Source organism: Anguilla rostrata, chromosome 2 (genome assembly GCF_018555375.3).
Source record: "Anguilla rostrata isolate EN2019 chromosome 2, ASM1855537v3, whole genome shotgun sequence".
Taxonomy (NCBI): Eukaryota; Metazoa; Chordata; class Actinopteri; order Anguilliformes; family Anguillidae; genus Anguilla; species Anguilla rostrata.
In genome coordinates this window covers 30,734,201-30,756,635 of record NC_057934.1, presented here as the reverse complement: position 1 = coordinate 30,756,635, position 22,435 = coordinate 30,734,201, and the positions used below count along the sequence as shown (strand labels likewise).

Sequence of the window (22,435 nt, the reverse complement as noted above, 5' to 3'; positions counted from 1 at the left end):
TAATGTAATTCCTCTGACCCACACTCAAGCATAGCTGGATGTAGTAATAGACATTTAGTGCTGGGTTTAGAGCTATCATACACCAAAGACAAAAATGACACGAGGAAAAGGTGCTTTCATTAAGAAAATGCGAGTTGGTGGTTAAATGTTAAGACACACAAAGCGGTACTTTAATAATGACTGAGCTTATTACTGGAAGCTGTTTTTATAACCTGCCGTCTCATTTCATGAGCAATTCATGCTTTCAATACTGTGGCTTTCAAGAGCATTTTCTCAGAGTCTCAAATGTGAAGTTACTCACGCAATGCTCTACCTGTTTTGTCGTCTGTGCCTCCCTGCGAGTCATCCTGAACCTCAATGTCCACTTTGACCTCCTCAGTCACAGGTTCCACGCTGATGGACGCAGTGTGTCCATTTGAGTTTATAGGTTCTTCTGAATCTTTGAAACCAAAAAATAAAAAAATAAGAAATCAACAGTCATTCCTGAAATATGTGCAATGTCTTCATCCTCTGGTGAATCTGAGCCACTTACATGCCCACCAGTCTGTGGATTTCTACCCTGAATCCCAAAGTCTTAGCAAGACAGCACTCAGCAGCCCCCATTTCAAGAATTCTGCATAGAATTGAACTGGATCTTTGTAATCAAAGCCAGTTCAATCAGCACCAGCACACCAGTCAAGAGATGTGGAAATACAGTGCCCCATTATTCAACATACAGTTTTCACACCCCATTGCTTATTTTATTGCTTATTTTGCAGTATAACAAAGTCAAATGGAAGTATTTAATGCCTTCAGGATTATATTAAATAAGTGTCCACCCCTTAACAACATAAATTATTTTAGGATGTTAATAGGGGGTTTTAGGTTTGGGTCTGTTTTCTTACAAATTAACAAGGTCCATTTATGTTTGTTTTGAATACATCTGTGTTCAGTTGTATGGTTGCAGAATTAAATCACAAACTTTGTGAGGTCTCAGCTGAAACAGCACATTAGATCAGTCACACTGTCATGAAGACCAAGGAAGTGTCCGACTAAAGTTGACCGTTAAATTTGGCATGAAAGAAAATCTTATTTGCAAACCAAACACAACCCATCACCTCATGCCTAACACCATCCCCAACTCTCAAGCATGGTGGTGGTAGCCTCATGCTATGGGGTCGCTTTTCAACAGGATGGACTGGAAAACGTGACATCATCAAGGGCAAGATTGATGGAGTCAAATACAGGCAAATCCTTAAGGAGAACCGGTTTCATTCTGTAAGAGATCTGCATTCAAGTTGAAAACACATGTTCCAACAGTACCCCATGACCCAAGGCAGATCTCTCATGGAATGCAACCTGTATTTGACTCCATCAATCTTGCCCTTAATGACAGCAAAGCCCAGTCTTGAGTCCCAATAAAAATTTTTGGTATGATCAAAAAATTCTGGTCTAACAACAACAACTCTGGCTAACTAGGCCAAGTTGGAGAAAATTTGTATGGAGGAATGGGGGAAAATCATACAATGTATACAACTGTAATTGCTGCCAAAGGCCTATCTACAAACTATTGACAATGAGACATGTAAGTCTTTCATTTTTTAAAAAGATGAATAAAATAATAAAAAATAAAAAATATATTTTTTTGCATCCTAAATGTGCTTCATGTATTGTGCTGGTGATGTAGAAAATTAAAATGTCAATGTATATTTCAATGAAAAATGTGAAAAAGTTCAAGGGAAGTAAAGACTTCCGGAAGGCACCATACAGCAAGTACCTGTCTGCAGTGGAGCGGGAACTATAAATCAATCCCCAGGAGAATGACGGCACACTTTTTTGAGTTGGCAGTTTTTCACCAAAAATACATAAGCCACTCACAGCTCACAAGAAACCACTGGAAAAATGTGACAATCTGGACAAAAACCTCTCACCTTTGCTCTTTTGCCTTCCCTCCCCCACCCCACACACCTACTGTCCAGAGAGGCTACAATAAGGGCAGTGTGTCAAGAGTGTCTACTCTGCTTCTACAGCAGCCAGTTATTCGCACAAGTTGTGAGAAACAGGGATCCCCATTGTTATCACCATTAAACAGGTATGTTCTTATGGTGTACCTTATCTGCTGGTACCTTATCATAGCCTACTTTAAGGAGCACTTCATTCAATGTGAACGTCCTGTTTCACTTGCATTGCACTCAAGATTTTGTGTTGTGAGCTGCATCACCTCCATATTGCTTTATCCTTATGCTTCTTTCTTGTTCTATTGCTTTATGTGTGTCGAGGGGCAACGTAACATTACACTCTGCATTAAGTTGTTTGTCATGTAGTGCCCAGCTATAATTTACACCTACATGTCAGAATCCAAGGAAATGCACTGCCGTCATACGTTTGATGAAGGTATCTTCATCCCTGTATTTATCTGTGCTTATTAGGTTTGTTTTATGTACTTTTCCATTTCAAATCCTCAAAAGGACTTTCATGCACTTTCCCCAGGTCATAACCATATGTCATAACTTTCCACACGCCTAAACCATAGCCACGATTCCTTCATGTACTTTTTCCTTTTTGGTACTGCTGAATGAGAGGCGTGGCGCTCGCAGTCGCCTTCTCTGGCCAGGTACAAATAGGAGCATTGTGCAAGCGCCCCCCTTCAGGGGCCTCCGCTTCCCGCTGCGCGGCTGCAGCTGAAAGGAGACTCGTCGTCCACCAGGCGCAGTGGCCTCGAGCGCCGGCCTGTTTTCTACCGTCTGCGCCACCCTGCGCCGTCGCTGATGCACACGCGCATGGGCTCAGGGCGGGGGGGGGTGAAGCCTGCTGGCTGCCGTTTGTTCCGCTCGCGCATGTGACGTCTCGCGATCGATACCACCGTGACCGCGCTCGCCAAGACCTCTCCCGCGCCACTGAGAGCCGATTGAACGGAGCAGTGGGCCCGGGGGCAGAGCCAGAGGCAGCGGGGTGTTGAATGTCACATGTGAGAAAAGGGAACATCAGACGGCTGAAGTGTAATGTTTTCCCCTGACACGCCAGCGACACCGTTGCCGTTATTGCGGCTGTAAATCTTTTCTTGGACAGCCTAGTTCCCTTGGACATACATTAACAAGGCGCAGAAGCAGCACGGTTCCGCGGAACAGGCCTTCGCTCTTCGTTTCCGACCCTTCCATCCATCGAATGGAAAACTCACCTTGATCGGGAATAAGGACTCCCTTTCGGATCAGCTCCTCCCTTGTCTGTCGGGTGGATATTTTCCTCTCCAACACTGCAGGGGAAACAGGGGAGATTGTCAAACACTATCCAGGGAGTAGGCAGCAGGTTTGTGGAAATATATCCTTTGCTTTAACTGAACTAAAAAAAAACAAATCAAAACGATATGGGCAGCAGAGTGAACTGTGGAGTTCAGCAATCACGGTGTAAAGTCCAGTCCCCAGTGTCCTTCAAACACCTCTTAGTTTTAGTGCATGAGCAGTACAAAAATACAAATCTCATGTGAGTGCCTCACAACACACAAGCTACATAAGCAGCCTCACAACCACATTAAGGTGTTAAAAGGTTTAATGTGAACCAATTATTTTGTTTCAAGTGAAAAGCTGTCTCTGACTGGAAAAGAGATACTGCAGTTCTAAAGCAATGCTAAATTGTTCATTAAGGTAAACCTTCCTGACCTATATTTAGGAGGGCAAAGTGCCGCCTGAGATTTCACTCACTGAACCCTACCCGCCCCCACACAGAGTTCCATTAAAGTACCATGGCACCGGAAACGACCCCAAAAATTGGGTCCAACCCGCTGTGGTATAATTAGGCATAGCAAAATTAGAATTTTACTGCATGTACATGCTTTTTTTTTTTTTTTTTTACGACTTACAAGATGTGTGGGCACATGACGTCAAGTGAAGGGTTGCCGACTGGCTCAACATGTTAAAGCATTGTTCCAGTCTGTTAAGGACAGTGGCCCCACAGGGCAATGCACAATTGGCTCTAGCACTGGAGGAGAGCACATGCTTTCCTGTGCTGTCCAGAAGTGATAGCACAGGCTGCGGCGATAACGGCTGGTAAAGATTGGGAATTCCAAAAGGGGGGAAAGCATTAAAGAAATCAAACTGAGTGAAGCTGGTGGATCACAGTGAACAACTGGGAATGAAGAATTTTGGGAAACACAGATCAACTTCATTCTGATATCTAGAGTCATCTGTCAAAATGAAGAAAAAGATTTCTTGCATGAAAGTTAAATTTCCTAAAATTCCCATTTATATTTGTTTCCGCTACATACCGTCAGGTTGTTCTGTCCCATCTAAATAGTGCTCAACTACACAAAAAGTGTAATTCTATGAATTCTCTCAAATTCTGAGACATCATTTTTTAAAGCTATACTTCATTAAAAGTCTTTTTTTTCATTAATAGTCATACAAGTGGATTTCAATAGCCATATTAAAAGTATATACAATCAAACAATATAACAACTACATACTGAACTAAACTACACTGAAAAATATGCGAAATCCTTCATAAAATGCCCCTTCCCAACAGAGCCACCAGCTGCAGTTGCTAAACAAGGTCTTAAATGATGGGTTTGAGTGCAAAGTACACTGGCTTCGCATCAAGTGTGCATAGTACCAATTATCTGTGCAAACCTTCTTCATCTTTTGAAATCCTCAAAACACCCTCTTCCATTTGTGTGCAATTTCAGAGCATTTCTGTGTTGATTACATGCAACGTAGCAAGAATCCCATCAAACTTAAAAACTAAAAGGCACAACATCACAAATCGCTGACCAAAAATCAAACACGTATTCATCCCAATACTAGGGGATCCGGGTAGAACTCAATGCTGCCCCACCTGTGACCAGCAATAAAGTGATAACACTGTTATTTTTCTCTGGGGAGGATATCCAGGACTTTCATAACACCAGGCAGAACGAAGCGGCCACCATCTGTCTGCATCTCATCCTCTAAAATTCACACAAATTTGGGGAAAAACCAATTGTATGACACATAGTCACGGGCAGTACGCTGACACAGAGGGGATAACCTAACGATGACTGTGAATACTGTCGATTGCACAGGCAATTCTGAACTTTGGGACCGCAGGTACATCACTTCTGTGTTTCCCTTGCCTCAAGCTCCCACAATTCATTGCAAAGTCATGAAAGTCTATGATGACTACAAGGTGTTGGCGAAACAACTGATGGGAATTGCATTACAACAACAAATCATAAGACTTTATAATGCCTCCGCCACCCATTTTATCCTCCGTATTGAACGCCCAATCACGCACAGCCATGCTCATACTGCAACCTCCATGGCCAAAGCGGGGAGGGGGGGGGGGGGGAGACAAGCATGCGCTCTCCGAAGAGCCGTGTGTTTTTTCCACGCCCCAGCACAGACCACCCTTGCGCAGACATGAGTCGGAGGGAGACACCACCTCGTGCAGCCCTTTAGCAAGCACACCGCGACTGCCCGATTGACCAGAGGGGTTGTCTGTGAGCGATGGGACGTGGATCCCAGCCTAACCCTTCTCACCACAATTATCACCATGTTGCCCCTGGACTGTGGGACCCATCCATTTGCTGAAACAGCACCTCAACACGATGAGACATCCAGCAGCTCAAAATATGTTATTCTTTTGCAGAACACAAAATAGTTTTAAAAAGGGACATTATACAAAAAGGGACCCCACATATGATTTACCAAACTGAATAAACCACAGTTAATGCATTCACTGCAGATTATTCCATTTTTAGATTTGAACATGCTGTGCTATTTGCATATTAAAAAATATAACCAAAAAAGCCAGGACAAAAAAAGCAGCGATGGTAGTGGGCGATGACGCAAATGTGCTGCATGCATTTCACTGGAATGGGGCTGGAAACAAATCTGACTCACCAAAGCTCATGGTTATCAGTGAAATGCAAAAATCCTTTTGTTCACGGTCTGAAAAAAGGCGCCTTTCGAGTAGGCAGCGTGCATAATTGCCGCCTGCTCAGGATTTTGGTGCGGATGTCTCGCTCTATAAACATTGACTGCGTCCTTCAGCCACTTCAGAGCACAATAACAACAGCCATAATAAGATGCTCAACTGACATGTCTTGCTACTTGGTACCAATTCTAAATGTAATAACATTATACCCTTTTCTCTCCCCCACCCCTCCCCTCCCTCAATCTACCCTTTATCTCTCCACAATTTGGATTTGACAATTATGCCTCTAAAGTCAACGTTATGCCAGCTATTCCCACGCTAGGAGCTCAGTGGCTGGAATCATTCTCTGCTGCTCTCAGCTATGACCCTGTTGCTAGTTTCCAATCTATGGGCCACGCAGTACTACAGGAGAGCTTGTGCTGACCAGAGGAGGCAGATCTCTCGCTGACAACCCACAGTAGCCTGTGGTAGCCTGGAATATTACTGGGACAAACTAATACAGCCGTAGCCAAGGGACCCTGGCCAAGTCAAACCTACTCTACCTCAGATGGAACCAGACCAACAGCTTCCCGCTGCTGTAGACTCATAGTTGGCTGATGACATAATGTAGACGTGAACCTGCGATGTCTGAACTGTACATTTAGACATGCCAGTCTTTTCTCATGTTGAATGCTTTTACCAGTGCTATGAAAACACTTTTGCAGATGGACACATGCTCAACAACAGAACAATATAGGCCAACAGATTACAATACGGAGATAATGATCAACATCCTTACATATTACCGAAAAGCTTGTTTTTGGGCGTACAAAAAAATAAGATTGCATGGTGGAAATATTGGCTTTAAACAGTTAAAACACTGTGTTTATGGTCTAATGAAACCTCCAGCTAGAGGGAATTACATTATACAGACAGCTTTGTAAAGTGTTATAGAAAGACTTTGCCTGCAGCCTAGGCTTGTTCATTGAAAAATGTTTATAATATTCTGGCCTACTGCCACAGACTGCAGCAGAGGAGCCTCGTGCTCTGGCCTACCTTTGGAGAGGTCCTGGAACTTGTCGCTGGTTTTCTTCTTCCGCCACTTCCAGGGCTTGAAGATCTTGCCAAGCGAGGAGAGCTTGCCCCTCTGCTTGAGCTGCGGCGTCTGGGCGTCAGTGACTACCGCGTCCGAATTTGCCAAAGAGGCCTTTTCCAGGCCATCAACTATAAATGAGAAGGAAAAGAACAACGATCAAATGACCATAGTATGAGAAAATTCTCACATATCTTCAGCAAACCAGCATTTAGTTACAGTATTACAACTTCATATCGCATGGGAGCTGAAATTGATTTCATGTTTTCTAGAAAATCTTTGTGTCTGATACGAAAGTTACAGTTAACTGTTTAAACCGATGTACCATGCAACAGTCCTTAAAACGTGTTACTCCTAGAGGTACGTTTACGAACTACGTTTGCATTTGTATGTTGACATTATACGTATTTGTGGAGGTAGAGTAGTCCTGTAAAAGCAAAGCAGTTGCAGAAATTGCATTTAAAAGTTCAGTTCATGACATGAGAGTGATTCCTTTACTTCCCTCTTACAAACAGTCAAACATTACCCTACACAAAAACAGAATCGTGCAGGGCAGACAAAAGCCAGCTGCTGAAAAAAGGTATTTGCAACTTTGAACTACGACTATGTCAGTTTGTGGTTGGCAGAGCAGAGCTCCACCACCCCTCTCCCGAGCCCTCCCTTTCCCTCCCCTCCCCTCTCCTAATCTTCCTTCAACCCACTTCTCTCTGCCTGCGTCTCTGCTCACCTCTGCCTGTCCTGCTGAGACAGAAACAGGAAGAGGAAATTGAGGTGTGGCTTTTCCTCATGGCTGAAGTTCACAACAGGCAAGTCCAGCCAACTGTATTTTGGCAGGCTAGAAAATGCTGTTTTGTTTTTTTTTACAGAATGCAATGCCATGTAGTGAAATAGAAAAGACACTGCTGTTCTCCCTTTTGAAAAAGGTCTTAAAGCCTTTATCAGTAAAAAAAGAAAAAAGTTTTTTTTGTAAAGAAATCACTTACAAAAACAAAAAGAGGGCCCTGCTATTATTCACCAGTGTTGAATAAGAGGATCAAATTTAAGTTGAAGAACAAAATCACTGCCAATTTGTTTTATATTTAAATATGAAACTATACACTCCATTGCTATGACAAAAGATATTCAGTAAAAATGAAACCTAGAATTCGAGTAATTTACTTGTTACAACTTTTGTAAGTCACTTTCAGCTTATAGAGACTGACAAACATGTATTTTATATGGTAAACAAATGAAGTGATTAAGTGACTGTACGCTTGTCCACTCCATAGCATATATTGTATATATTGGACACTTTGATGCTGCAATTATCAGAATAACAATCCAATATACGGCAAAAATATCCCCAGTCAAATTAAATAGGCCAGAATATAGTTATTTCAAATGTGAACTACCACACCAGAAATCCAGAAAAGAAACACTGTATCAAACAGTCACAATATTAAATTATTACTATTGATTTGTGATACAATAAAAATAATTATTTTTAATTTAGGATTTTGAATTCATCATTTTTTAAATAAAAATAATTTTGTTGAATGGCATTTATGGACCCAAAGAAAGGAGGAGTTAAAAGTAGAAGAGAACTCAATCCATGACTTATCAAAAAATGTAAACGTACCAGAGCAGAAAAGAACCAAGTCAATGAAAGAATATCATTACAATAAAACATTTCTATTCATCCCCTGCCCTAGCTTATAAAACAAAATGTTAACCCCCTTTCTGTGGTCCTGTTCTACCAATTGACTAAGCAATAAAACTAAAGTTTAAATGTTTCTAGCTGACTGCTGGAGAGACTTTAAATCCACTTCCCAATGGAGGAAGAAGGGTTTAAATATAGATGTGGACGTGAACACTTCAGAACAGAGTAGGCCTCTACAGCTGTACAAATAAGACAACTCCATTGAGAGGGAGGGGGTGTAAAACAGCTATCCAAGTTACTGACTCACTCACGTTTTTCACTGGCTAAGCCGGAAGAAGGGGGGTACTTTGAGCACAGTCTACAATTTTACTGTCCATGATGGCATTCGCACATGCCCCTTTAGTAACAATTACTTAGTGTTTTGTGTCTGGAAATACTTGTAAGAAACAGGGGCATTCACTTTGTTTTACGAACTAGGCTACATTAAATTACATGACATACAATGGTACACCTTATGTAAGATGGACCACATGTCAGTGCTGGTATGCCTATTATAAGTGGACTCCAAAGCAGCATGAGGAGAGCTCTGCAGTCAGGAGAGACAGAGTTCAACGGTCAAAACTCAAGACACCCTTCCCAGCCTCCCATAACAAGGCTGGATCAGGTTACCAGCCCTGGCGCACCGCCACGGCAACCACTGAGGAGGCCCAGCAGCCCAGCTCAGCCACAGCCACAGCAATGCTAAGTGGCCCCATAGTGCTGGGGGCATGGGGAAGGGGGGACCCACAAATTTGAGCCAAAGCTTGCAAGTACACGTGAGGGGTCAGAAGCCCGAGAGAGATGGCTGCTGCTTGCAGTCAGACAAAGGGGTTTCATTAGAGGCTGCGTGCTACGTGACAGCACAGCGAATCTTCTCCTGGGCACTGTTCTGAGCCCTGCATGCTTCTCACAAGTGCGACAAACACGACTCTGAACGGCCCAACGGAACTGGGATCTGAGGAGTACACATCCACCTCATGGTATCTGTGCAACATCAAGTGATTTCCCCCTGGGATCAATGTTCCCCTAGGATGCTCCTTACTGACCTCAAGGTTTGGGATTATACACAGAGAAGCTGAAAGACCTCCTTCAAGAGGTACAGTCTTTGAACTCGCTGGCCTGGGCCCTTCATGGCTACAAAGTGCATGGGTCATAAATATCTCACAGCCTTCAACTGACAACATTAAGGATGTACAAGGATATACTACAGGGTGGCAGTGTAATATAATGGTTAAACTAGACTCATAACTCAAAGGTTGTAGGTTCAATTCCCAGGTGGGCCCTTTAACCAAGGAGCTTCAGTAAATGTCCAGTTGTATAAATGGATTGTACGTAAAAACGTGTTAAAAAATCCAGCTGGTCTAGCAGTCTGCTAAATGCCAAAATGTAATGTGATATAAAGTGAGTGTTAAGAATACAGTCAGCCTTTTCTCAATTCAGCCTCATCGTATTATCAAACAAACAAGTCTGTTTCATAGTAGGCTATAAGCGCACCAATTTGAAAGTTACTGTAGCCATCAACATAGAAAGAGAGAATATAAAGTATTTATTTTTCCTCTTACAGAAGGAAAAGGCAGAAAACATGCTATAACACACATACTTTTTCCCAACTAACATTGGCAAAGTCAACAACGTAATCAATAATCTCTACCAATTCACTATTTGACAGTGGCCTATGGTTGTGTCATGAGACAAGGTTTACAATGAATACTGTTGTAACTCCTATACAACATCAAAAGTATTCAAAATAAGATTCAATGGGCTTCAAATTACTAGGGTTAAAAACACCTTATCCCTATTGGAATTCATTATACATGACATTTCCAAAAGTATGTGGACACCTGAAAATCACACCCCTATGTACTTGTTGAACATCCCATTCCAAAACCATGTGCATTAATATGGAGTTGGACCCAATTTTACTGCTGCAGTAGCCTCCACTCCCCTGGGAAGGCCTTTCAGTAGATTTTGGAACATGGCTGTGGGAATTCGCTTCCATTCAGCCACTAGAGCATTGGTGAGGTGCTGGATGCTGGGCGTAAGGCCTGGCTTGCAGTCGGCATTCCAATTCATCCCAAAGGTGTTTAATGGGGTAGAGGTCAGGACTCTGTGCAGGCCAGTCAAGTTCTTTCCCTCCAAACTCAGCAAACCATTTGTTCAAAGACCTTGCACCGGGGCACTGTCATGCTGAAACAGGAAAGGGCCTTCCCCAAACTGTTGTCACAAAGTTGGAAGCACACAATTCTCTAGAATGTCATTGTATGCTGAAGCATTAAGAATTCCTTTCACTGGAACTAAAGGGCCTAGCCCAAACCATGAAAAACGACCCTAGACTAATATTCCTCCTCCACCAAACTTAACAGTTGGTACCACTCAGGCCAGTACACTTGGCACTATGCATTCCACCAAACCCAGATTCGTCCATCAGACTGTCAGATAGTGACGCGTGATTCATCACTCCAGAGAACGCAATACCACTGCTCCAGAGTCCAATGGCAGTATGCTTTATACCACTCCAGTCGATGCTTGGCATTGCGCATGGTGATCTTAGGCTTGTGTACGGCTGCTAGGCCATGGAAACCCATTTCAGGAAGCTCTTGATGAACAGCTCTTGTGCTGACGTTGTTTCCAGAGGTAGTTTACAACTCAGTAGTCAGTGCTGCAACTGAGAACGGATGATTTTTACATGCTACACACTTCAGCACTCGGCAGTCCCGTGCTCAAGATAGTTTTCAGAGCACAAAGGAGTCACTGACACTGATATATGAATATGGATTTGTATGAAATATGATGTATACATTCCAGATGGAGAGTCAGAGAATAAAGGAGCAGTGCCACAAACGTGTTGTGTACAATGGGGAAAAGATTGCAGTTTGTGAACTGGAACCACCAAGACTAAGAGCTAACAACCTCCCACAGCAACTGGGAGGCAGATTTTGGGACTGAAAACATCCCACATCTACAAAACTATCTTTGTGGACTGGGAACCTCCAATGATAACTGAAATTTCTTTCTGGACTGAGAACCTCCCACTAAACTTTCTGGACTTGGTCTTTTGATTGCAGGACACCATAGCACTTCTGAGGTCTAAAATTCCTCACCACTGCATAATGCCGAAGGATATAGAGAGCAACTTTACAGCTCACTGTTGTCTTGCAATGTTCAACACTCCTGCTCATTGAAACATCTTTCCAACTTATGCATGCATGCAAGTCATATTAAGTATAATAACAGTTTTAAAACTAGAGCTTTCATTTGCTGCATTAGGAGATTAATGATTAAATAAGTACTCTATATTAACAGCACTTGAATGTTTTATGTTTAAGAAACTATGTAACCGATGTTCAGTAATACTTCGGAATCTTTTTGCATGAAATAATTTGAAAAACAAAGTTTGAGATTTATGCCACTTTGCTTCATATGAATGTTATGCTTTGGACTGATTTAGCCTACTTAAATTCAATGTGAAATGTGCCGTCACATTGATAAGCCTTATGACTGTTTAAGTGAAGTTATTAATTACGTACACATTTTCAGCAAAAGAAAGACTTCAACACCACCAGTTCGACATCATTCCTACCTGCAAGACTTCTGGAGTACACTGCCACACCTCTTCATCAGAAACTAATTGCCGACCTTCTTGCTAATGTCATCAAATAAAACATGATTCCAATCAGAGTTTTTGAAAGTGAAACATTCAAAATATACTACTGTGAATGTATGGATCCAAGTTACCCAGCACTGTCTCTGTAAATCATGCCAATGTCAGCCTCCATCCTTAATCACCACAAGATGAAGGTGGCTGGTAGCCTTATATCTCTTTTTCAGTCTGCACCATATGTCTGTCTCACTCTGGATCTTTGGTTCAGTTGTCAAAGTCCCACCTTGGAGAGACAGGCGACTTCCTCCAGGAATGGACACAGAAGCACATTGTGGACCTCTACAAGATATCTACCAAGGTCTGCACAGACTATTCAGCTTTCTTTGAAAACCACGAGACCTAAGAGTAAGACATCAGTGATGATACTGATAAATGTCTGCACCAGTCAGATTTTAATCAGGATATGTTTTCTCTCCGTAGGATGTTTTGCTCAAACTCAGCAGTTTACTGTTGATGATGGTCTTAAATTTAATTTGGCTCATTTCAAATGCTTCCAGCCTTCAGTCCCACTGCCAAACAGGACATCTTGATGTACGACAATTACTTGCAATCCTGGAACTGCTACCCATTGGAATTCCCAGCTGAATATTATTTAATCTGTACACAAAGCAGATGAAGCAAAGCTTGGCACGTCAGTCATGAAGCTATCCGTGCCAGCATGCATGAGATAGATGATCATGCCCTTTGAGATCACTACAGATTGTGTATATGGGTCAGACATCATAACCAGCAGCAACAACAGTGCATGCTTAAGGAGACTCAATCACTTGAGTCACTGTTTCTCAATGCACACCAGCAAACCCATTCAGAACTTGAGATGCACTTGATTGATAATGCACTACCAAATGGTATGTTTTACATCCACATTTCAAATTGCCACATGCAGCAACAGTCTTGAAGTTATGAGTCAGACAGATGAGCTCATCACAGCACAAGAGTTACCCATGAAACCCCCGCTAGTGCATAAAACATGTTTTATTTTTAAGGATCATTCAAGTTCTTCAAACGCCTCAGATGGCAAGACTGACCACAGAGAAATAAAGGATTCCCTCAGCACCTCAGGCCTTCCACCAATAGCTGATTCTCTGCAATTCTGGAAAGGGGTTAGAAACGCTTACCCTGTACTTAGCAAGTTAGCAGCTGAGCACCTTCATGTGCCTTCACCCTCTGCTGCTGTGGAGTGCCTGTTCAGTACTTGCGGGTGGAGGTGGGTAGCAAGCATACAGGCCATAGCATAGGGCACTGCTCATATGTTGACCTGTGTGGCTTGAAGGTGCAAACTTTTGCAAACTGTTTTTGTCTGTGGTTCTTGTTGGACCGCACTTTTAAAGACAAGTATAGGTCTATGATTTATATCCCTCATGCTTCGGATTAATGATCAGTCGTGACAAAATGATGACACACAAACTTTTGAATTATTCTATTCCTTGGCTGTACTGAGGGTTTCCACTCATTATCTGGCTGGGACACAAATGCAAACCAATGTCATATACTGACCAGAGAATCCATTGTAAGCCTACAATATGCCGGAACAAGCATGATAGCCAAACTGGACGAGCAGGAAGAGGAAACATACATCACGAGCAGGAGTACTGAAATACATATAGGCCTATCCTCACTTTTACAAATGGTTTGATAATGTTTTGACTGAAGACTTGGTAATTGATACCCCAGTGTGCCTTGAGAGAAACAAAATCAACCCTGGTAAAGAGAGAGGTAGTGCAGACCATTTACATGTGCATCGAAGCTGGGGGAAGACCATACTAGTACGTGAAATGCTTTGTCACCCAGATATTTATGAGCTACTTATGGTATCTTTTCATCTATTCCATTTCCTACATGAATTTCTACAGCCTCTTATTTTTGGGCTACATCCAACCCCACCTTAATGTCAATAAAGCCGCTGAACAGAATTTTAATGCCATCAACAAATTAGACTCCATCTCCACTGATGCTCCCAAGTTCATCTGAGGTAATTCAAACCACTGCCCTCTGGAAGGTGTTTTAAAAACTCAACTCAAAGTAAAGCCCTGGAAGAGAGATATGGTTCCCTTCTGGGAGCTTACAGGTCATTTCTCATGCCTGGACTTGGTGTCACTGACCATAATTCCAACTTGTTGGCCCCTGCTTACATGCCAGTAGTCAAGTATGCACAGATTGTTGTGAAATCAGTTGAAACTTAAGCACAGACTAGCACTGACTCCCAGAAAAGTTGCCTTAACTGTACCAACCTGGATTCCCTCAGAAAGTCATTTTCTGACCTCAATGAGCAAGTTGATGTTACATCATCATATATCACTTCCTGCATTGATGAAGAAATCCCCTTTAAGTGCATCACTACAATTCCAAACAACAAGCTATAGGTTACAAAAGAGCTCAAGCAAGTAGGAGGTATTCTATTATGTAACAGTCTTCGCAGTTTGATGCCCTCAACTACCTGCTTACCCCTAAGAACTCACTGCAAATAATTACTTGCACTGTGACCAAATGGTTCACTACAAGGGTGCATCCTGTCTCCCCTATTATTCATCCTATACAACGATGACTGTCACAGCCAACATGAAAATCATCATATAGCATCAAGTTTGCTGACGACAGTGTTCTAGTCTCCCGTATCTTAGAGCCTGGCCAAACACAGGGACCCTCTCTAGCTGAGTTTGACAATTAGTGTGATTCTCTTACCCCTAGGTGTATGTTTCAAAGACAGAGAAATGAACTTCGAAACAAATAAACACAACATGTGCATCATTCCCTCTACAATTCGTGGTGAAATGGCCAACAAAGTCTGCATCTACAAATACCTTAGAACTGTGATTGCATCCACAAATACCTTGGGAACCCCCCCCCCCCAAGAAACCCGAAGGAAACCCATGCAGGCACTGGGAGAACATGCAAACTCCACAGATAAAAGCCCCAGCCGGAATTCAAAGCTTGGACCTTCCTCTCCTGCACCACTGTGCTGCCTATTTAATGCCTCCCATACATAAGTGGACATCTAGACAACTAAAGTCTGACAAACTCTCACATTTAAAAAAAAAATATGTTCTAAATTATGCTTTTTTTTTTTTTTAGCCCTAGAGGTGTGGGATTGGGGATCACACACATTACACTCCAACAGGATCAGTTTGGAGATTTTTATCTTAGCCCTCCTCTTCCTAAGGGAAACTCACAAAAAGATCTTCTTGGCATCTCCATGTTCACTCATAGACATGCATATTTAATTGGACAGGAAAGCACGCCTTCAGCTATCCTAAGCTAGTGAAGCCCCGGAAGTAAGCCTGTACTGCGCACGCTGAGGGCAAAACATTGGAGCTCCCATTAAAGTGAACGGGGAATCAGATGTTTGAAGGCAAAATAAAACTTACCCTAGGTATTATAAAACTTGCTTAATGATTGTTACATTTTGTATGAAAAACAGATTGTGAAAATACATAATATGTAATAAAATCTGAAAATATTATAATAAACATTTTCTCAAAACATCTGAACAACAAAAACTATTGTTTCACAAACTGAGATGCATAATTCCCTTTGGTCCTCAACATGCGCAATAGAAGCTGTTTCCCATTACTTCCTAGGCTTCACCACCTGGCCCCTCCTACCTGCTCCAGTTTCTATGTAAACTCTATGTGTTGACAACTACAGCCTTGTCACAACCAGTGTGCTGACGTTAGACAAATACAGTGCACCTATTGACTGTAAGCAGTAGGATTATAAATCGCAGCACTGACCATCACAAAACGTTTGAGCCTTAAGACTTACGATAACATTATACATGTTTGATTTTGTTGGAACGGTCACGATGAGAAAAAGACACAAACTAATGAAATCTCACACTACTCGTCAGTCATGATGGGGGAAAACACTGACTGTGGAATTTCTTAAAATATGTCAAATACATGTAAAGCCAGCATAAGATGAACAGAAGGAAATTCAACATTGTTCCCAAAGCCACCAAGCTTTTAAATAACAAGAAAGGTCAATGAAGGACCAACCACTTGGCCACTCCCCCACATTGTACCTGCAACTTTTTAAATAAATTGATTAGTTTTTAATAAAAAAATATATCTTAAGATATATCTGAAGATGACTATGAACTGTGATGTCTATATTTTAAATGTCTGTATGTTCTGTGTAGCTTGTTTGCACTACATGCCTTTTAATTGGCCATGTAGGATAAATAAAGTATTTTACTTGAATTGTAAAAAATCTTTTTTGGTTTCTCTGTTCAGTACAATTTAAAAGTAAAACTACTGAAAGCATGTATGCTAAAATGTCACTGCAACACTCAGGCCAGGTAAAGGGAGTAGAGAGTTTTCTGACTGTCATTCTGCACCTCCCCACCTTTTCTGCATGCATTCTCTGCCTTTGTCTGAATTTCACTGTGAGCACAAGCACCAATTTCCATTCCACTTTCCTTGAGATCTGGCAACATATTCTGGATTCAGTTTCCAACAAAGGCAACACTTGCTGACAATATATTTTTGGTGGCAAAAAACAGGTTTATTTGGTCTTTGGACAAAAGTGAGCATGCAAAGAACTCTCCGTGGGGGGAGAGTGAAAAGCCTATATTTAATTAGCACTACCATCTGCTCAAACACTCTCATCCCAAATAAATTATGAAGCGATTGATTCAGTTTACAAAGGAACAAACAATAGCACTGAGGCAATAAAGGAAAAAAGGAGAGACTGTAGCCACACAATGACATTCACGCTTACACTGGCATGAATACAATATATAGGTGTTGTACAGGGAGCACTAAAAACAAACCTCTTTATTTTTCTGTAAACAGCATTGGCCTGAACAAGGCAAACATCAGTTCCATTTTTTTCCACTGGAAAGCACATTCATAGAAGCTACAAGATGTAGACATGATCCTTACCAATATCAACCTTTGGAACATCCTTAAGAACAAAGAGAGCACTGGAGAGCTCAGTAATCACAAATCACACAGGTATTGGCTCACTTGAGTTCAGTGACAATGTACCTGCAGAGAGCAGCAGCAGAATGAATTGTACAGAAGCATCTAATCTGCTCATGCTCAAGCAAATGCCTCCAAACTCATTGGACAGCGCTTCATCCTACAGCGAGACAATGATCCCAAACATACGGCTAAAGTAACAAATTTGTTTATCAAAGCCAAAAACTGAATTTCTGGCCAAGTCATTCAACCAATTTGCATCCAACTGAACATGTTTCATACGCTGAAGAGCAAATTTAAGGCAACTAGCCAGTGAAACAAGCAGGGGCTGACAATGGCTGAAGGACAGACATGGCAGAACATCACCAGAGAAGATACTTAGCACCTGGTCATGTCTATAGTTCACAGACTTCAAGTAGTCATTGCATGCAAATGATATGACAAAGTAGTACGTGTACTAAATGTGACTACTTTCAATTACATAATATTCATATATCCCAAACATTATGGTGCCCTGAAATGGGAGGGTTATGTATAAAAAAAGTGCTGTAATTTCTACATGGTGAAATCATGTTGCCGTTCTGGTACCAGCACCTGCAGTAGGGCCGACTGAGAGGGATAAGGACATCAAGTGACATCAGGAAAAATGATGGGCGCAGCAAAGTCCCCAGTCGTATAACCTAGGGAAATAAGACCTCCTGAACTTTGGCCACAGTGTATCAGGCTTCCTCAAAGACACTTCATCTGAAGGGCTTCTCTCCTGGTAATGCCATAGGCATCACTGGTCAAAGCTCGTGACTTCAACAGAGAGCCATACAACTTGAACAAATTCAAATGAATTTCTCTTTAGTCGGAAAAAGTGACAGTCCTAACGTCTATGGGAAATCAGTCAGGACAATGTATTTTTTAAATCAGTGTTGTGGATAATGTGCCCTTACAGCCACAGCAACATGATACGACTATACAATACAGTGGCTAGGCATATCTCTCACGAACAACAAGCAGTTGGCTGCAAACAGCTGGTGTGTTGCACAGATGGACTAATGCAATAGAAGCCCAACGATCCCCGGCCAACTAAAACCCACCCTATCATATATGACTTCCTGTCATAGCTGGTTTATAATATAGCTGAGGCAGAGGAGAAAATCTGTGACGATGGGGCCCAGCCTGCATTTGTGCCGAATGGCTATACCTATTGTGTCATTCATGAGACCCATGTGTGTCATTTACTTAACTCTGAAACAAGCAGTTACATATCATTTACACTGAAACCATGCATCTGTAACCTGTCGCAGCATACAAAGACAGAAGTCAAGAAAAATGAATTCCAGTGGTATTTTTCATTTTGTTTTGAGGAAGTAGAGTGTTCACTGCCAATGAGAATATGTTTTGCAATGGCGAGATGATGGGTCTGAATGAAGGGGAAGTTTCATTTTAGCAACCCCCATGATGCAATGAGTAACAGTTGCTCTGCAGAGCAGTAGAAGAGTGCAGGACTGTCATATGCCAAACTTCCCTGCACCAATGGCTTGATTTTCCCTATAATACACATTTTCCCACATAATGTACTAGCAGGAAAGAGCTACATAATTTACAGCAGTAATATTGGTACAATATTTTATGATGACAAACTTTAGATGGTAGAACTCTGGACTGAGAACAGTTTGATTTCTTACTGAGGCCATCTCTTCTGATTCCAAGACAAATTGCTTTGAAGCCAATTTTACTGTCCCCTAGTGTGAAAGTTATAGTACTGTTGAAGCCACATAGGCAGAACCTGTGTTGGAGTAAGCTGGTAAGTCCGTGTGCATAAGATATTTTAGATAACTTTATGATTCATGGCACAAACATAACATCTTCATAAAACTGTATTTTTTATGCCCTTAACACTTAAAATGGTTTTATTGTCTTTTTTATAACAGGGGCAGGAGCCAGAAGAATTCACTAAGTTAATCATACTAACAGAAGCCTGTTCATAAACTAACTTATGACAACACTTTTCAGTCTGATAATGTAAAGCCACTTTTTACAACTTCCCTTTTACGGAAGCCCTTCAAAGTGCTGAATATGAATACATGACCATTTACATTATCAAGTTATCTGCCAGGAAGAAAACACTTGACAGTACAAATTTCAGAAACGTGATTTAGCTGGTAGTCATCAAATGTACAATCTGTAATTTGGTAATGCAGTAATTTAGTCTCAAAATTAGGAACATTGTCTGGCAATCTGCTTGGCTGTGATGATCCATGCAGCAGTGATCAAGAGGCCCAGTGAAAGTACAGATACACATGTGCTTCACACAGACTCCGACTCCAAGCTGCCGACAGAGAGAAAACACATTAGCAGGACACTGCCTAAACAGGAATTCATAAAGAGAACTTCACAGAACAAAACTTCCTTGACAAATAGCTTCAGTCATACACTGCATAGTCCAGAAAAGCTGGAAACCGTTCAGTAAAAATCTGTTGTGTTCCTGCTGGAGCAGTGATGCATTGTTTCCAGAAGGGAAAGGTGTGTTTTCCTGGATCGGCCACTTCAGTTCTGCAACTGTGTCCTTGAGCGAGCCTTGTGGAGGCCTCAGCAAAACTGAAATTGTAAACAGTTTCCTTTTCAGGTAATATTTAAATATTTATAAATACACAATATTTTAAATACACTTATCTTGTTCCATACAAATATTGTGAATTTTTGGTCACCATAATTTTTAACCATTATGAATAATTTCTAAACAAAATATGCATTGGGTTCTGTGGATCCATGATATAATGACAATCCAGGCATCCTTCAAAGAAAGTATGTTAAGCAGGTCCTACTGTACATTGTTGCTTATCGTGGATGTTGCATAGAAAGTGTGCCATTAGACACAGAGTGGCCACTTTAGGAGCCTTAAGATGAAAAGGTTTAGGAAACAATGAGCTAGAGTAACAGTGGGACATAACTGACAACCTCCCAGGTCCTACAAGCCATTAAGTAGCTGCATCACTTGCTAAAGAGCCAATCAATATCCTTCAAATCTGGAGCAGGGACTAGTTTCAGCCATTTCCCAATAGGCATGCACCCACCAGTCTAAGATCAGTGCCACATGCTGTACTCTAAAAGGCATGGGCAACAAAAAGTTATCTGACTCTTACTTGAGATGGTGGGAGCATAACTGTCAGAGAACAGGAGCTGGCATACAAACTTGGCATTTCAGCCCACTCCCTTCCTGCGGCAAATTATTATCACTGTAGTTTCAAAGGGAAGAGACCAGTAGACCACGAAAACATGCAAAAGGGCTTCAGCAGTTTGCTCCCCTTACACGTCAAGGTTCTGTGCAGAGAATGGGGTTTCACCATGAGACCTGAAGTTGGGGGAATGAGGAAACGAAATGGTCAAAATAATTTCATGAAGGGATTGTATGGTACAGCACAAGAAAATAAGCACTGAAATCACTTCAGAACAGAATTTTGGAAAACAGTGATACAGTACATTTAAAAACAAACTAAAGCCAGGGAGAAACTGAGTTGCTGCATCACCTATAATGTCATATATGGGACAAAAGTTCTCATATTTGTCAGGACCTATGATGTCAAAGTTTGAAAACAAGGATAGATAATCTAGGTGACGATTTCGGAACCACTCGATTAATGGGTGGTATTAGGTTGTTAAGAGAAGCTGTCTTGTAAAAATTATGGAGAGTAGACCTGTCTTGACCTTCAAGGTCAGCACTTCAGCAGTCTCAGTATCTAATGTCATAACCTTGGCTGTATCAATGTTTCCACCACAGTATTCAATATGTTGTTTTTATACTCAAATATACAAACACCCAAACGCCCCTTTGATACAAGATAGCCTACTTTACTATATGCAGTGAACACTTACATTGGAGAATTCCCACAGCTTACTGACAGATTAGCTATGTCTTTCAATGACTACATAACATTTTTTCATTCAAGGACAAAAACACACATATATTGTAAAAGGACAATTTACAAAGCATTGAGACTGAATAGCATCCTGTGTCAAATTTGATAACAGAACACAAAATGTGGAGTACAACGTGACAAATTAGAAAATGTACAACCCCAGCAACTATTACTCAATTATTAATGGGGATGAATCAAGATTTATGAAGCAAAAGAACAAAAATTAAACTCAATTTTGTAAAGTGAATCTCAAAACTAAACAGACATTACTTGGAAACAAAAACTGAACTGACTGCTCTCAAACTGTACAATGACAGAGGGCTTTTGATGTCAGTAGTAGATCCGAGGGAACAGGAAGTTGAACTGAGGCATTTCCTGTCAAGGCATTATTTTACAGTGTAGGGGCCTCAAACAAGATAGAAGAGAAGACCTGCAAAACACAATTTCAACCTAAAATGGTTTACTAAACCAGAGGAATTAAACTTTGTATAATGAATGCATAAAGAAATCAAGAGCAAAAATATTTCTAGAACAATTTAAATGAAAACAGACACCCGTTGCAATGACAAGTCTACTGACTCATATTCCCAATAATACAACATGGAAATTTTATGCCAGCTCCAATGCTCAACTTGTGCTTGGCTTGTGGTTAGTTCGAGACAGCACATTGCATTCTTCCATTTTTTGATTGGCTTTCTCCAATTGTTTTGCCTTCAGGCCATCCCTGGTGTTCTGATGTGAAATTCAAAGAAGCGGCTCTAAAAATAAGTGACTGTTCGGGGGGCTGAAGTTCTCAGCCTGGAGAAGAAAGGGACTGCTGCGGTTCAGACAGCAGGCTGGCACCATGGCACGACGCCGCCAATGCCAATGCCCGCAATGGGGGTGTGGGCAAATTCACGATGGCACTAAAACTGCAGCTCTACACTATGCATGTGTGTGTGTGTGCATGGGTGTGTATGCATAAAAGTGTGTATTTTTGGGCAGGGGGAAGGGGGTGTGGGTACAACATTGTGGACTGAACCAGGGACCCTATCAGTCAAATTTTCACATTCCTCAGGGGTCATAAAAGCATTATGACACAGAGGAGCACGCCCCTACTGTTGCACTTCTATAAGGGAGCTAAAGAATCCTCATATGAACCCATACCTTGTTATGGCATGGGCACAATTAATAGACACATGGTGAAAATGTTATGAATAAACACCAATGACAAATTATTCTCCAGAAAGACGACATTTAATATCTGAAACTCATGTGGCATTATTGTGTGGTTTAATTCACCATCAATAGGGTGCAACAGCATCATGG

The 22,435-nt window shown here is 41.5% G+C and overlaps 1 protein-coding gene across 6 annotated transcripts in view; it reads right to left on the bottom strand.

Moving 5' to 3' along the window:
* The window catches only part of phactr2 (phosphatase and actin regulator 2), a 91,668-nt gene that overhangs the window by 18,249 nt on the left and 50,984 nt on the right, over positions 1 to 22,435 (bottom strand). For 4 of the 6 annotated variants that reach the window (XM_064321534.1, XM_064321538.1, XM_064321537.1 and 1 more), the window contains exons 2-4: positions 6,922 to 7,089; positions 3,158 to 3,232; positions 302 to 439 (exon numbers count right to left, since the gene is read on the bottom strand). In XM_064321534.1, the coding sequence (XP_064177604.1) occupies positions 302 to 439; positions 3,158 to 3,232; positions 6,922 to 7,089 (381 nt within the window). The remainder of the gene's footprint in view (positions 1 to 301; positions 440 to 3,157; positions 3,233 to 6,921; positions 7,090 to 22,435) is intronic. The other 2 variants (XM_064321535.1, XM_064321539.1) reach the window with 1 other exon arrangement.